The sequence below is a fragment of the Rhea pennata genome, chromosome 1 (genome assembly GCF_028389875.1).
Source record: "Rhea pennata isolate bPtePen1 chromosome 1, bPtePen1.pri, whole genome shotgun sequence".
NCBI classification, from domain to species: domain Eukaryota; kingdom Metazoa; phylum Chordata; class Aves; order Rheiformes; family Rheidae; genus Rhea; species Rhea pennata.
The window spans coordinates 53,240,201-53,252,586 of NC_084663.1; the positions used below are offsets into that span (position 1 = coordinate 53,240,201).

Genomic DNA, 12,386 nt, shown 5'->3' on the forward strand with positions numbered 1-12,386 from the left:
GGCTGCCGAGAGAAGGAGCTCTCGCTAGCAGCCCCGAGGCTGAGGCGGGAGTGGGGGAACGGGGCGGGGGGGCGGGAAGAGGCGGCGCCACTGTGCTTCACCGGTCGGCTACGGCCTTCGCTCCCCCGCCGCCGCCTCCCTGTGCTGCCCGTGGGGGCGGTTCAGGCGCTCCGAGGGCGGGGGAGGCCCAGCCCCGGCTGAGGGGCCGGGGGGAGGCTTCGAGAAACCAGGAGGCGGGGGCGGGGCCGGCGCTCCCGGCGGCGGGGCGCGGGCTTTTCGAATGTGTCCTGGCCAATGGCAGCCGGCCTCGAGCGGACGCCCAATCGGCGAGGGGCGCCTCGGCTATAAATGCCGCCGCCTCGGTGCCCTGCGCCGGGCTGGGTTTGGCCGCTCGGGGCTTGTGTGGTGGTGCTGTGGTTGAGCGATGGCGCGCACGAAGCAGACGGCGCGGAAGTCGACGGGCGGGAAGGCGCCGCGCAAGCAGCTGGCCACCAAGGCGGCCCGCAAGAGCGCGCCGGCCACGGGCGGCGTGAAGAAGCCGCACCGCTACCGGCCCGGCACGGTGGCGCTGCGCGAGATCCGGCGCTACCAGAAGTCCACGGAGCTGCTGATCCGCAAGCTGCCCTTCCAGCGCCTGGTGCGCGAGATCGCGCAGGACTTCAAGACGGACCTGCGCTTCCAGAGCTCGGCCGTCATGGCGCTGCAGGAGGCGAGCGAGGCCTACCTGGTGGGGCTCTTCGAGGACACCAACCTGTGCGCCATCCACGCCAAGCGCGTCACCATCATGCCCAAGGACATCCAGCTGGCCCGCCGCATCCGTGGCGAGCGCGCCTGAGGCTCCTGTAGCTCCCACCACTCCCCCCTGCCCCGTGGTGCTGGCAGGCACTGAGGCAGCTTACACAGACCCAAAGGCTCTTTTAAGAGCCACTCCATACACAGTGGAAAGAGCTGTTCACACTGTTTCGGTCATAACGGCAATTGTTACTTAAGGTTGTTACGAAAGTTGTTACTGTGTATAGTAACATAGTGGCTAACAACCTGCTAACAAAACTTTCCTTAGGAACCTCATGCCTCGTGGAAATAAGCGCCCCATATGATCTTTTTTTATTGTTTCAGTAGTTGCTGCGATTAGCAGTTACAAATAGGTGTTGAATCTGTTGGGGTTTTTGGGTTGCCCCTCCTTTGTCCCTCCCCCCCCCCCAACACTCCCCTTAATCTAATGGCTGGCTATTCAGGATTATGTGGTATATTAGCATAGAAAAAAAAAAAAAAAGAGCGGGGGGGGGGGTTCCCCCGCCCCCAGAGGGAGGGTTGTGTTACTATACACAATAACACCTTTTCTAATGAGCTTGTTAAGTAACATCTATTTCCACAGGGTGGGGTGTTTCCCCCATTTGAGGCCCTTATTTAGATTAAGGGGAGTGTTGGGGGGGGGGAGGGACAAAGGAGGGGCAACCCAAAAACCCCAACAGATTCAACACCTATTTGTAACTGCTAATCGCAGCAACTACTGAAACAATAAAAAAAGATCATATGGGGCGCTTATTTCCACGAGGCATGAGGTTCCTAAGGAAAGTTTTGTTAGCAGGTTGTTAGCCACTATGTTACTATACACAGTAACAACTTTCGTAACAACCTTAAGTAACAATTGCCGTTATGACCGAAACAGTGTGAACAGCTCTTTCCACTGTGTATGGAGTGGCTCTTAAAAGAGCCTTTGGGTCTGTGTAAGCTGCCTCAGTGCCTGCCAGCACCACGGGGCAGGGGGGAGTGGTGGGAGCTACAGGAGCCTCAGGCGCGCTCGCCACGGATGCGGCGGGCCAGCTGGATGTCCTTGGGCATGATGGTGACGCGCTTGGCGTGGATGGCGCACAGGTTGGTGTCCTCGAAGAGCCCCACCAGGTAGGCCTCGCTCGCCTCCTGCAGCGCCATGACGGCCGAGCTCTGGAAGCGCAGGTCCGTCTTGAAGTCCTGCGCGATCTCGCGCACCAGGCGCTGGAAGGGCAGCTTGCGGATCAGCAGCTCCGTGGACTTCTGGTAGCGCCGGATCTCGCGCAGCGCCACCGTGCCGGGCCGGTAGCGGTGCGGCTTCTTCACGCCGCCCGTGGCCGGCGCGCTCTTGCGGGCCGCCTTGGTGGCCAGCTGCTTGCGCGGCGCCTTCCCGCCCGTCGACTTCCGCGCCGTCTGCTTCGTGCGCGCCATCGCTCAACCACAGCACCACCACACAAGCCCCGAGCGGCCAAACCCAGCCCGGCGCAGGGCACCGAGGCGGCGGCATTTATAGCCGAGGCGCCCCTCGCCGATTGGGCGTCCGCTCGAGGCCGGCTGCCATTGGCCAGGACACATTCGAAAAGCCCGCGCCCCGCCGCCGGGAGCGCCGGCCCCGCCCCCGCCTCCTGGTTTCTCGAAGCCTCCCCCCGGCCCCTCAGCCGGGGCTGGGCCTCCCCCGCCCTCGGAGCGCCTGAACCGCCCCCACGGGCAGCACAGGGAGGCGGCGGCGGGGGAGCGAAGGCCGTAGCCGACCGGTGAAGCACAGTGGCGCCGCCTCTTCCCGCCCCCCCGCCCCGTTCCCCCACTCCCGCCTCAGCCTCGGGGCTGCTAGCGAGAGCTCCTTCTCTCGGCAGCCTCTTTGTCTCCCTCCGCGCCGAGCGCTCGCTGTTTCCTCCCGCCAAGTAACCACTTTCGGTGTTCAGGGGAGTAGCAGGAACGCTGGAGGCGTTGTTCGCAGCCAGCCTCTCGCAGCCCCTATCGCCAGGGCTCCCTGCCCTCCCCCCCGTCCCCGCGCTTGAGCCGCGCTGTGCTCAGAGGAACGCGCGCGGCGGAGTCGGAGACGCGCTCCGAGCCGCGAGCTGCCGAGCGCCACGGCGGCCAATCACCGCCGGCTCCCTGCGCCGCGCGGGCTCACGCGCCCGCGAGCGAGCGAGCGCGCTCCGCACAGTCCTCACTCAGGTCGGACGGCGCCGCGCCAGCCGCGGGGCTGCCAGGCGCCGCGGTCCCCCGGCCGCCTCTGCCCCCCGGCCGGCCTCGCTGCGGCACTTCCAGAGCGGAGCGGAAGAGTCGGGGAAGGGCCGTGGGGTGGACTACGCTCGGGGCTGGCTGACGTGCTTGGTGCGGGGGAGGGAGGGAATGGAGGAGCACTGTGCGGTAACGTTTCCCCTTCTTTGCTAATGAAGTGCTCGGACGCGCCCTTCCCTTCAGGGAGCAAGCCGACGTTCGGGTTTACGGAAGAGGTAGCTGCTGCGTGACAGCACAGAAGCCCTGCGAGCACCCAAGAGACAGAAGCGCCCTCCCCCCGCCATCTACCCCGCCCCGCCTCAGCTCTCCCGTTAGTGTACGTGGAAATCACAAGCCGTTACTGTTAAGATCGAAAGCAATCACTCCTTTAGGCTGCGTTCTGCTCTTCAGTATAAGCCAGCACAACTGAGAACTCGAAACTGAAGTGTGGGGGGGGGGGTCGCTTGTTGGAAATTCTTGGAAAAACACCCATAATTGTTATCAGCACTTTTACTGACAAGATGGGTGGCTCTTAAAAGAGCCTTTGGGGTGAGAGGGTCCGGCGCCGAGCGCAGAAGCAGCTTACTTGGAGCTCGTGTACTTGGTGACGGCCTTAGTGCCCTCGGACACGGCGTGCTTGGCCAGCTCGCCGGGCAGCAGCAGCCGCACGGCCGTCTGGATCTCCCGCGACGTGATGGTCGAGCGCTTGTTGTAGTGCGCCAGGCGCGACGCCTCGCCGGCGATGCGCTCGAAGATGTCGTTGACGAAGGAGTTCATGATGCCCATAGCCTTAGAAGAAATGCCCGTGTCCGGGTGCACCTGCTTCAGCACCTTGTACACGTAGATGGAGTAGCTCTCCTTGCGGCTCTTGCGCCGTTTCTTGTCGCCCTTCTTCTGCGTCTTGGTCACCGCCTTCTTGGAGCCCTTCTTGGGCGCGGGCGCCGACTTGGCTGGCTCAGGCATCGCGAACAGAACCTGCAAACCAACACCACTACCGCTCAACGCTCACAAAGTAAAGCCTGGGCTTCACGGGCGCCCTTTTATAGTCAGGTTATGCAAAGTAGCAGCGCTTTATTCTCGCGCTGTCAGTGGTCGAAAATTTTATGCAGTGTCGTCACAATCCAGTAAGCTTTTCTACTGGTTGTAGTTCGATCCGCCTTTCCATTGGCTGCTCAGTCGAGGCCTCCTTCTCAGCCTATCAGGGAAGACACCACTTGTCTACCCGGACCGCATATATAGAGGCAGAAGCGCCTCAGCAGCTTCAGCGTTCGTGTGGACTTTGGAGCGGAGCAGCGCCGTTGCGATGTCTGGCCGCGGGAAGCAGGGCGGGAAGGCGCGGGCCAAGGCCAAGTCGCGCTCGTCGCGGGCCGGCCTCCAGTTCCCCGTGGGCCGCGTGCACCGGCTGCTGCGCAAGGGCAACTACGCGGAGCGGGTGGGCGCCGGCGCCCCCGTGTACCTGGCGGCCGTGCTGGAGTACCTGACGGCCGAGATCCTGGAGCTGGCGGGCAACGCGGCGCGCGACAACAAGAAGACGCGCATCATCCCGCGCCACCTGCAGCTGGCCATCCGCAACGACGAGGAGCTCAACAAGCTGCTGGGCAAGGTGACGATCGCGCAGGGCGGCGTGCTGCCCAACATCCAGGCGGTGCTGCTGCCCAAGAAGACCGACAGCCACAAGGCTAAGGCCAAGTGAGCCCAGAGCACACACGTGAAGTCTTCCCTAGAAAAACCCAAAGGCTCTTTTCAGAGCCACCAACAGAATTCATAAAATGAGCTAGAAATTTACTTGCTATGCCACTTTTTTTAAGTAAGGAACAATTTAATGCTGTTTTTCCCTGTCCCATGAAGAAGTGGGGCTGTGCCTTTGCTAAGTAAGGCTGCTGTACAGGAATGTGCTAAGTAAGACTGCTCTACAGGAATGTTCTTGGTGTTTGGTTTTACAAGTTTCTTCCCTGTCCCATTTCTAGGGATACCTCAGCAAGCAGTGTTTCAGCTCCTTTTGGGAGAGCTTGGGTGGCTCTTAAAAGAGCCGTTGTTTTCAAGAGCAGACCAAGAATTTTCTTCCTGCTGAGCTTACTTCTTCTTGGGTGCTGCCTTCTTTGCCTTGGCTGCTTTAGGCTTGGCTGCCTTGGGCTTGGCAGCCTTCGGCTTCACCGCTTTCGCCTTGGCCGGACTCTTCGCTGCCTTCTTGGGCTTTGCAGCCTTGGCTGCCTTCTTGGGGCTCTTGGCCACTTTCTTGGGAACAGGGGCTGCTGGCTTCTTGGCTTTCTTGGGGCTCTTCTTCACTGCCGCTGCCTTCTTAGGCTTCTTGGCAGTGCTTGCTGGCTTCTTAGCCGCTGGCTTCTTGGGCTTGGCTGCTGCTGCCCGCTTCTTCGGGGCTTTTTCTTTCACTTCTCCAGGCTTTTTGTTAAGCCGAAAAGAGCCAGAAGCACCGATGCCTTTGGTCTGCACCAGGGTGCCCTTGCTGACGAGGCTCTTGAGCCCCAGCTTGATGCGGCTGTTGTTCTTCTCCACGTCGTAGCCGCCGGCTGCCAGCGCCTTCTTGAGGGCGGCCAAGGAGAGCCCCTTGCGCTCCTTGGAGGCGGATACGGCCTTGGTGATCAGCTCGGTGACGCTGGGGCCCGAGGGCTTGCGGGCTTTGGAGCCGCCCGCCGCCTTCTTCGGCTTCTTGGCGGGGGCCGGAGCAGCGGCAGCGGCGGGCGCTGCGGCGGGCGCGGTCTCAGCCATGGCGACGAAGCAGCGGGCACCGGCAGCGCTAAGCGGCAGCGGCGGCGGCGGCCCCTATTTATAGAGGCGAGACGCGCGCTGATTGGTTCGCTGCCGAGTCCTGCCCGCCGCCGGCGCCCGGGCGCTCTCCACCGCTCGGCTTGTGTTTCTTTGGAGATAAAAAAAGTGGTTTTTTAGTACTATATGTGCCACGAAATCGCTTCTTTTCGTCATCTGTGATACCAGAAAGGACCTATTTTCGCCTAGTGGTGCCTCGTCTCGAAAGCAGTTGCGTTTGGTTAGACAGTGGATAATAATCCTTGTGTGCTGGAACAAAACAGACCTTGAGAGAATGAAAGTTTTGTTTTTCTTCGTAAATTATAACTTCTCCTTTCATGTATATATCAGTTAACGAACTTAGAGTTAATCTTCAAAGGGTGGTCTTCACGTCAGAAAAGAAAATGAGCATTTACAAATTAACTGTTTTAAATAAATTGATTTCAAAGAGTTTGAGCTAGCACAAACTCACATAAACCACGGCTCAGCTTTTCTTGTCGAGGTTTGTACCTCTGTCTACTGCGAAATATTGAATTAGTGATTTTTCCATAGTTCTAGGACTAAAGTTTCCAGAGGGTCTGTGTGAAATGGTAGGCACCATATTCTTTATTTATATTAGAATGAACTACTATCTGTGCAGCCCTTTGCCATTATTAAAATAGCAAAGTGCTTTTTAATGTTTATGTGATGACCAGAGACACCATGACTAAATATGAAAAAAATAGCATCAGATCACTGATCTTCATGTAAGTCTCTTCATGCAGAAATAAACTACATAGATATGTACATAATGTTAAGTCTATAAAATCTGTAGGAATGATTCAGTAACATGGAAAAAAATGCAGGAAAGTCTATAGGAAATCTGAAAACACCATTACATTCATATTTTAATGTAAAATTAGGAAGAAAATCATGATTTCTGCTTTCTGCTCCTTTGCTAGGTTACAGATCAAATCACAGCAGCTTCTATACATAAAACCTTGTCTACAGCACTAAGTAGTAAGTGGTCAAAAACTGTTTATCCAAATTGTCATGAATACACTATTAGCACATATCTCCTTATTAGTTAAAACTTTGTATTTATGTGTGTGTACCTGAATGTAGTTCCCAATTCATTTAACTTGAAGTTTGTTCATTAATAGCAAAGGCCCTGTTTAGTACCATCATATTTCTATATTTGTATCTAATGCATACAAATGTACTTGTACAGTTTACATAATGCTGACCAGACAGTCAGCTTCACTCTTTCAACAAAATACAAGATCTCTGAGGGAGGGAGAAAAAAAAAAATGAAAAAAATGAACCTCTGGAAGATTTGAGTGACCTTTCATCTTCAATTAATTGAAAATACTCCATGATTACAAACATTGCATATATGTTTTAACCTTTTCTTCTATTCTTAGGGCTTAGGGAAAAATATTCTTCTCTCATACTTCTGTTTTCTTTCTCATTCTTTGCTATTCCTTAGGCAAGGAAGCCAATTAAAGTGGCAAACAGTATACCTAGATTGGGGTAGCAAAGCATGCAGGAAGCAGAATGGCTTACAGAGCAATATTCACTAAGAATTTTATAAGAGAGGACTTGATTGCAAGACTATTTTTACTTTACATAGTAACAGGTGACATAGAGAATTTAATAGTGATAGTATTAACACATCTCCTAAAGTCTCCTGAAATCAGGTAGGTGACTGAATGTGTGCTCCACTCCAGCCAGGTGTGGTAAAACCCTTTGAGTGTCCTGTAAGTTCTAAACTTGAAATAGCATTTGTAAGCTGAATCTGTTATCTCCAATAACTCTTTTCACATTGCTAATGCTGAAGACTGAGTTGGGGATAGAATCTTTTCTACCCCACAGAGTAACTATTTCCCATGAAAGAACTATTTGCCCTATTATCTGCAACTCTTATTTTGAAACTGATGTCTAAATCATATATAGCAGTACAACACCAATGCTCTCCAGGGGAAAAGCCTCTCACTATATACCAGAGCAACGCTGAAGCTCACTGTTTTAGTCTTTTCCTATTGCACTTTGGAGATTATTGATCTCTATCAGATTTTAAATAGTCATTTTGCTACCTGAAGCTTTTTTTTTTTTTTTTAATATATTAAATGCATCTTGTTATTTGTGTTTGTTTCCCCCATACACACACTTATGTATTTACTCCATTATTCCTTTGCCTTGTTGTTAATGAGACAGTATGTTCTCACAACCACCTCATGAGTTAGCAGACAAGTGGTATTTGAGGGAGGGCACATAAGCACCAGAGAAAAATCAAGGCATACACAGAGAGCTGAATATAGTGTCACTTCATTCAGCAGTGCATACACAGGGACAGCAGTTTCTTCCTTCTTCCTCCCCTACCACCCCAATAGAGATATACCTTACTGTGTGATTACTGTGTGACTGAAGTTATACCCCAGAGGTTACTACTCTAGTCATGATCAAGCCTAATTAGGATACACAGAAGTAATACACATTTCCCTGCAAAGCAGATACAAAAAAAAGTAGCAGACGCGGAGGATAGTTGCTAAGAGAGATTCTCGCTCCCTTTTATATATTTGTGATCACAACCACAACAAGCTTTGCTGCCTCACACTGGAGGAGGTGACCACCCAAAAAGTAACAAGACCCCAGTGGTACTCAGTGCTGTCCATCTCTGGATGCTGTGTCAATCTGGTCAGAGACATCTGGAATAGTAACAATGAACTGGCAAATCACACAAAACACTGTTGCCAATGCTGTCAACATGAGCCAGCTCAAGCTGCAGACCCAGATCAGAAAGCCTCTTCACTTCACTTCCCAACCATCATGAAAAATATAGATTGTTATGACCAATAACATGTAACTTTTCATTAAAAAAATATGCAGTAATTCAAAACAGACTTAATACCTGTAAGACAGTAGATCGCTGTTGTAGGAATAGTTTTCCATTTTTTTGCATGCCTTTTTTTATAACATTTAAGCTTGTGCTAGGTGCTAAAGCATACTGCTCATTGTCAATTGACAAGCCCTAGCAAAGATCATTTTAAGGAAGTTCAGTGTTTAATTGTGCATTATTGTTTGTTCCTTTTCCTCTCCTTCCTTTTCCACAGGCCATTAGTATTCAAGTGCATTGTGTTTGTTTATTTCATATTACCACTCCTTTCCAAAACAAGTAAAGGCCACTCCCATTTTAGAGCTGGCAGAACTGAGAGCAACCTCTCAACATTTCTTAAAAATGCATTTTTTGGATCCTCTTCTTTTTGTCCGGTTCAGATTTTCCACTCTCCTCTTGTTGAGGCTCAGCTATACATGTTAACCCCCACTATTTCCTGTCAGGAAAAAAAAACAGTTCAGAGAGTATTCATTTAATTTTATAGAGGAAAAGGGGAAAAAAAGTCAGTATACAATGAATTTGTCTGTTGATTTTAACTTCTGATTTGTCATAAACCTCAGCCCCTCCCTCACACATACACACCATTAAGAGGATATAGAATAAAGGACTAATCTTACTTTAGCAGCTCATCCATCTATCAAGATAAAAGGAGCATGGCAAAGAGGAGAATTCTGCAAAAAGAATTTCTGTGGCACTTCTGATCTGAAGTGCTAACCTTCATTTTGTTTCTTAGCATGCATGACACTTGTATGTGCGAGGAACATATATATGCAACTTCACCCCATTGCTGCTGAGGCAAAAGAAGAGAGACTTTGTTATACATGCTAGTAGAAAACATAATTATGGCAAATATAGAAGGTGAAAAAAAATACAGACAATCATAAAAGCCATTTTATCAAAGGGAGGTTTTAAGCTCACAATGGTACAAGGTGCTAACTTATCTTTTCTTACTGTTATGGTGTTAGAAGCACTCAAATATGGTCTGAGGTGTCAAGTTATTATCAAAAGAGTAAAGAAGTAAAAAAAACTCATTAAAAGCCCATTTTTATGTGCCTTGAATTAAAAATAAAAGGAAAAATAAAAAATAGAATTAATACATCAATAAATTGAATGAGGAAGGAAAAAGGTAAGACATCAAATTCCAGATATAAGCCTTCTTTTAATGAGAAAATACTCCAGGATAGTTACAGGAAAGAAGAGTACTAGCATCAGGTGAATAACCTCATTCACTATTGAGGGATCTTTTGTGAAACTCAGCTTAGTCCCATTTGGAACTTGATTAAAATAAACATCTAAATTTACTCAAGCGCGAAGAAAATATTCCTATATATCTTTACTACAGAAGAGCTGTCATGTTTTAAATTCATACCAGAGTATGTTTTGCCATCATGTTTCTCTATAGACACGTCTATAGAGAGCAACAGTTCATGCACCTCTGTTTAGTGATTCCCAAGTTTTTTGTCATGAAAAATCTGCTAGTAACCCACATCTTACACAGTGCAGTCTTTCATCCATAACGTACCTTCCCCATCGACCCAAGCACCTTTCCGCTGCCTCACTTGTCCAACACAAACCCGCTGTCCCTCTGCATGCATTCCCTCCCCGCATCACCCCAGACCTGCTGCTGACTCCCAGTCAGCCTCCTTTCCGCTAGTCGCCAACTCTGCTGCCAGCCTCAACAGCACAGACCCTGTGACAGAGCCAACAATGTGGGAGTGATGGGAAGGTGATTGAAACACTTCAATTTCACTGCCTCTCATGATGAAACACCTCAAGATGATACGGGCTAGCAGCAGCCAGCTTCAACTGCAAAACTGTCCTTCTAGATAATAGCATTTCCATCCCCTCCCGCACAGTCATAAAAGCCTTAAAGGGCCAGGGGAAAGATATATTTTCTCCACCTTTTAGCTGCTATCTAGAGAAAATGCTGACCTATGGTTGTGGGATGGGTGACATTGTACAAATCTCCCCTCAAACTGCAGATGGGGAACTCCTGTCCTTCCCTCCCCATCCTGCTGTAAACCATAACCCTCTGTCACAGGGGAACCTCAGCAGGTTCCTCTGAGGCAGTTGTTCTCAAATGCTTTGCTTTCACACACCCTTCGGAGCTCACCTGTCTTTGGCCTCCCCTACACCAGCTCATTTACTCCAGCACAAAGGGGCCAGAGGCAATGGTGGTAACTTCCTGCTCTGGCGAAAGAGAGGATAACTGCCTTAAACTGCTAGTAGCAGCTAAGCTGTAAGTTGTTCCCTGATGAATGCAGACACTACAGGCTGTTTTTTCAACCCACTCCAGCTTTCTTCAGTCTTGTGACCTGCCATTTGAGAACTGCTTGCTAAAGAGCACTCACTGCATTTGCACGCTTCTATAGCCTTCACAGAAAGGTCCTTTGTTAATAACTTTGTTCTGAACTTTGTTCCTTCATTACCAACCAATAGCTCTGACCTTTCTCACTTCCCTTCTTCCCCTAGTCAATGACCCATCATACACAATACAGCCTGTAACCCCTCCCCTTTCTGCAAAAACATTGAATAAACCAGGGAGAAGGGGTGCCTCTTCTCAAACACAAAACCATTGGCTCAGCAGATCAACGCTGTGATGAGTTTCCAGCCTCTCAAGCCAGAAGGGAGAAGAATTTAGCCCCTCTTCCTGTGTTCCCAAGGGCAGAGAATGAAGGTGACGTTCCCTGCACTTTTGCAGGAAGCCACTGGGATGCAGAATCTGCAAAGGAAAGAAGTAGCTTGGTACAGACGCCCAGCAGCTGAAGTGCTGCCCTGAGCTAAGTGCAAAAATAGCTGCTGGCATCACTGCACCTGAAAAAACAAGGGAGCTGTGTGAAACTGCACACGCAGATATCTTCAGAGAAGAGCGGGAGGAGGAGGGATGCTTCTAGTAGGCTGTATTGCCATCTTCTCTTTGAGCATGTGTAAAGTGTGTTATGTCGAAGTGCTCAGATTTGGGACCTTGATTACATCAGTGTCTCTTGTTCTTTTTCCACTAGACTCATCTGGCAGATTTGAATTAATTAACAGTTTCTAAGGGTTTTTTTTTAAATGACCTGCATGAGCAATATCCTTTTCTTATTGCTGGCACACATTCAAATGAGAAATTCCTGTGACACCTGTCCTATCATATGCACATTCAGAAAAAAAAATACAAGTTCTGCTCAGGGGCCTTACATAAGAAAGATTCTTGATGACACCTTTCTTTTCCAGGAAATATAAAGAAAAGAATGTTGTGACTTTGATGTCCGGATAAGTATTCCTCATGTCCTGATATCTAGAATCAGAAGCATGATACACATTTAGAACTGGGAAAGTCTTATCCTGCAATCCCGAAGAGGCCCAGAACAAGGGATTTTTAAATCGTGGCCTGATTAGTGCTACAGAATCTGTGGTAGGTCACAGGGTAGCCTGAGGGAGCAAACACTGATCTGAAACACCTAGATTCATCATTTTGTTCTGCTGACACGGAAATAAGCAAACCAGCATTTTCCTTCCTACCTTCATTTCCCTGCAAGGAAGGTGGGCTAGTGTTAACAAGCACCTCTGTGAAGCGCTTTGAGCTCTCTCTTGAAGATTTCTGTGGATGAGCTGGAAAGTGTGGATTATCTGTAGCTTCATGTTGGTAAACTGAGGTACTTCATTCAAACTGATGTAATTTTGAAGTACACATCAGAAAATGCTTTAACCATGACATGCTTCCTGCAATATAAAAGGAGGTGAGAAGTAGGGAGCTCTATTATCAATGCCT

The 12,386-nt window shown here is 50.2% G+C and overlaps 5 protein-coding genes across 6 annotated transcripts; 2 read left to right on the plus strand and 3 right to left on the minus strand.

Moving 5' to 3' along the window:
- The first annotated feature begins 412 nt into the window (after nucleotides 1-412).
- LOC134146242 (histone H3) lies at nucleotides 413-835 on the plus strand. Its single transcript, XM_062586540.1, has one exon. It carries the CDS (start codon nucleotides 425-427, stop codon nucleotides 833-835), a length of 411 nt encoding a protein of 136 aa, XP_062442524.1. The 5' UTR covers nucleotides 413-424.
- Nucleotides 836-1,791: 956 nt separating this feature from the next.
- Nucleotides 1,792-11,208, minus strand: LOC134146228 (histone H3). 2 transcript variants are annotated; one of them, XM_062586521.1, is made up of 2 exons: nucleotides 11,199-11,208; nucleotides 1,792-2,204 (listed from the first exon to the last, which is right to left on the minus strand). In XM_062586521.1, the coding sequence occupies exons 1-2, from the start codon at nucleotides 11,206-11,208 to the stop codon at nucleotides 1,792-1,794; spliced, it is 423 nt and encodes a 140-aa protein (XP_062442505.1). The 2 variants fall into 2 exon arrangements, with proteins under 2 accessions (XP_062442505.1, XP_062442511.1); XM_062586527.1 differs by lacking the exon at nucleotides 11,199-11,208 and having other exon boundaries at nucleotides 1,792-2,214.
- Nucleotides 3,515-3,992, minus strand: LOC134146277 (histone H2B 5). Its single transcript, XM_062586588.1, has one exon. It carries the CDS (start codon nucleotides 3,955-3,957, stop codon nucleotides 3,577-3,579), a length of 381 nt encoding a protein of 126 aa, XP_062442572.1. The 5' UTR covers nucleotides 3,958-3,992; the 3' UTR covers nucleotides 3,515-3,576.
- LOC134146260 (histone H2A-IV) lies at nucleotides 4,273-4,779 on the plus strand. Its single transcript, XM_062586561.1, has one exon. The coding sequence runs from the start codon at nucleotides 4,298-4,300 to the stop codon at nucleotides 4,685-4,687; it is 390 nt and encodes a 129-aa protein (XP_062442545.1). The 5' UTR covers nucleotides 4,273-4,297; the 3' UTR covers nucleotides 4,688-4,779.
- On the minus strand, nucleotides 5,068-5,721 carry LOC134136672 (histone H1.01-like). Its single transcript, XM_062568597.1, has one exon. It carries the CDS (start codon nucleotides 5,719-5,721, stop codon nucleotides 5,068-5,070), a length of 654 nt encoding a protein of 217 aa, XP_062424581.1.
- Nucleotides 11,209-12,386: the final 1,178 nt, after the last annotated feature.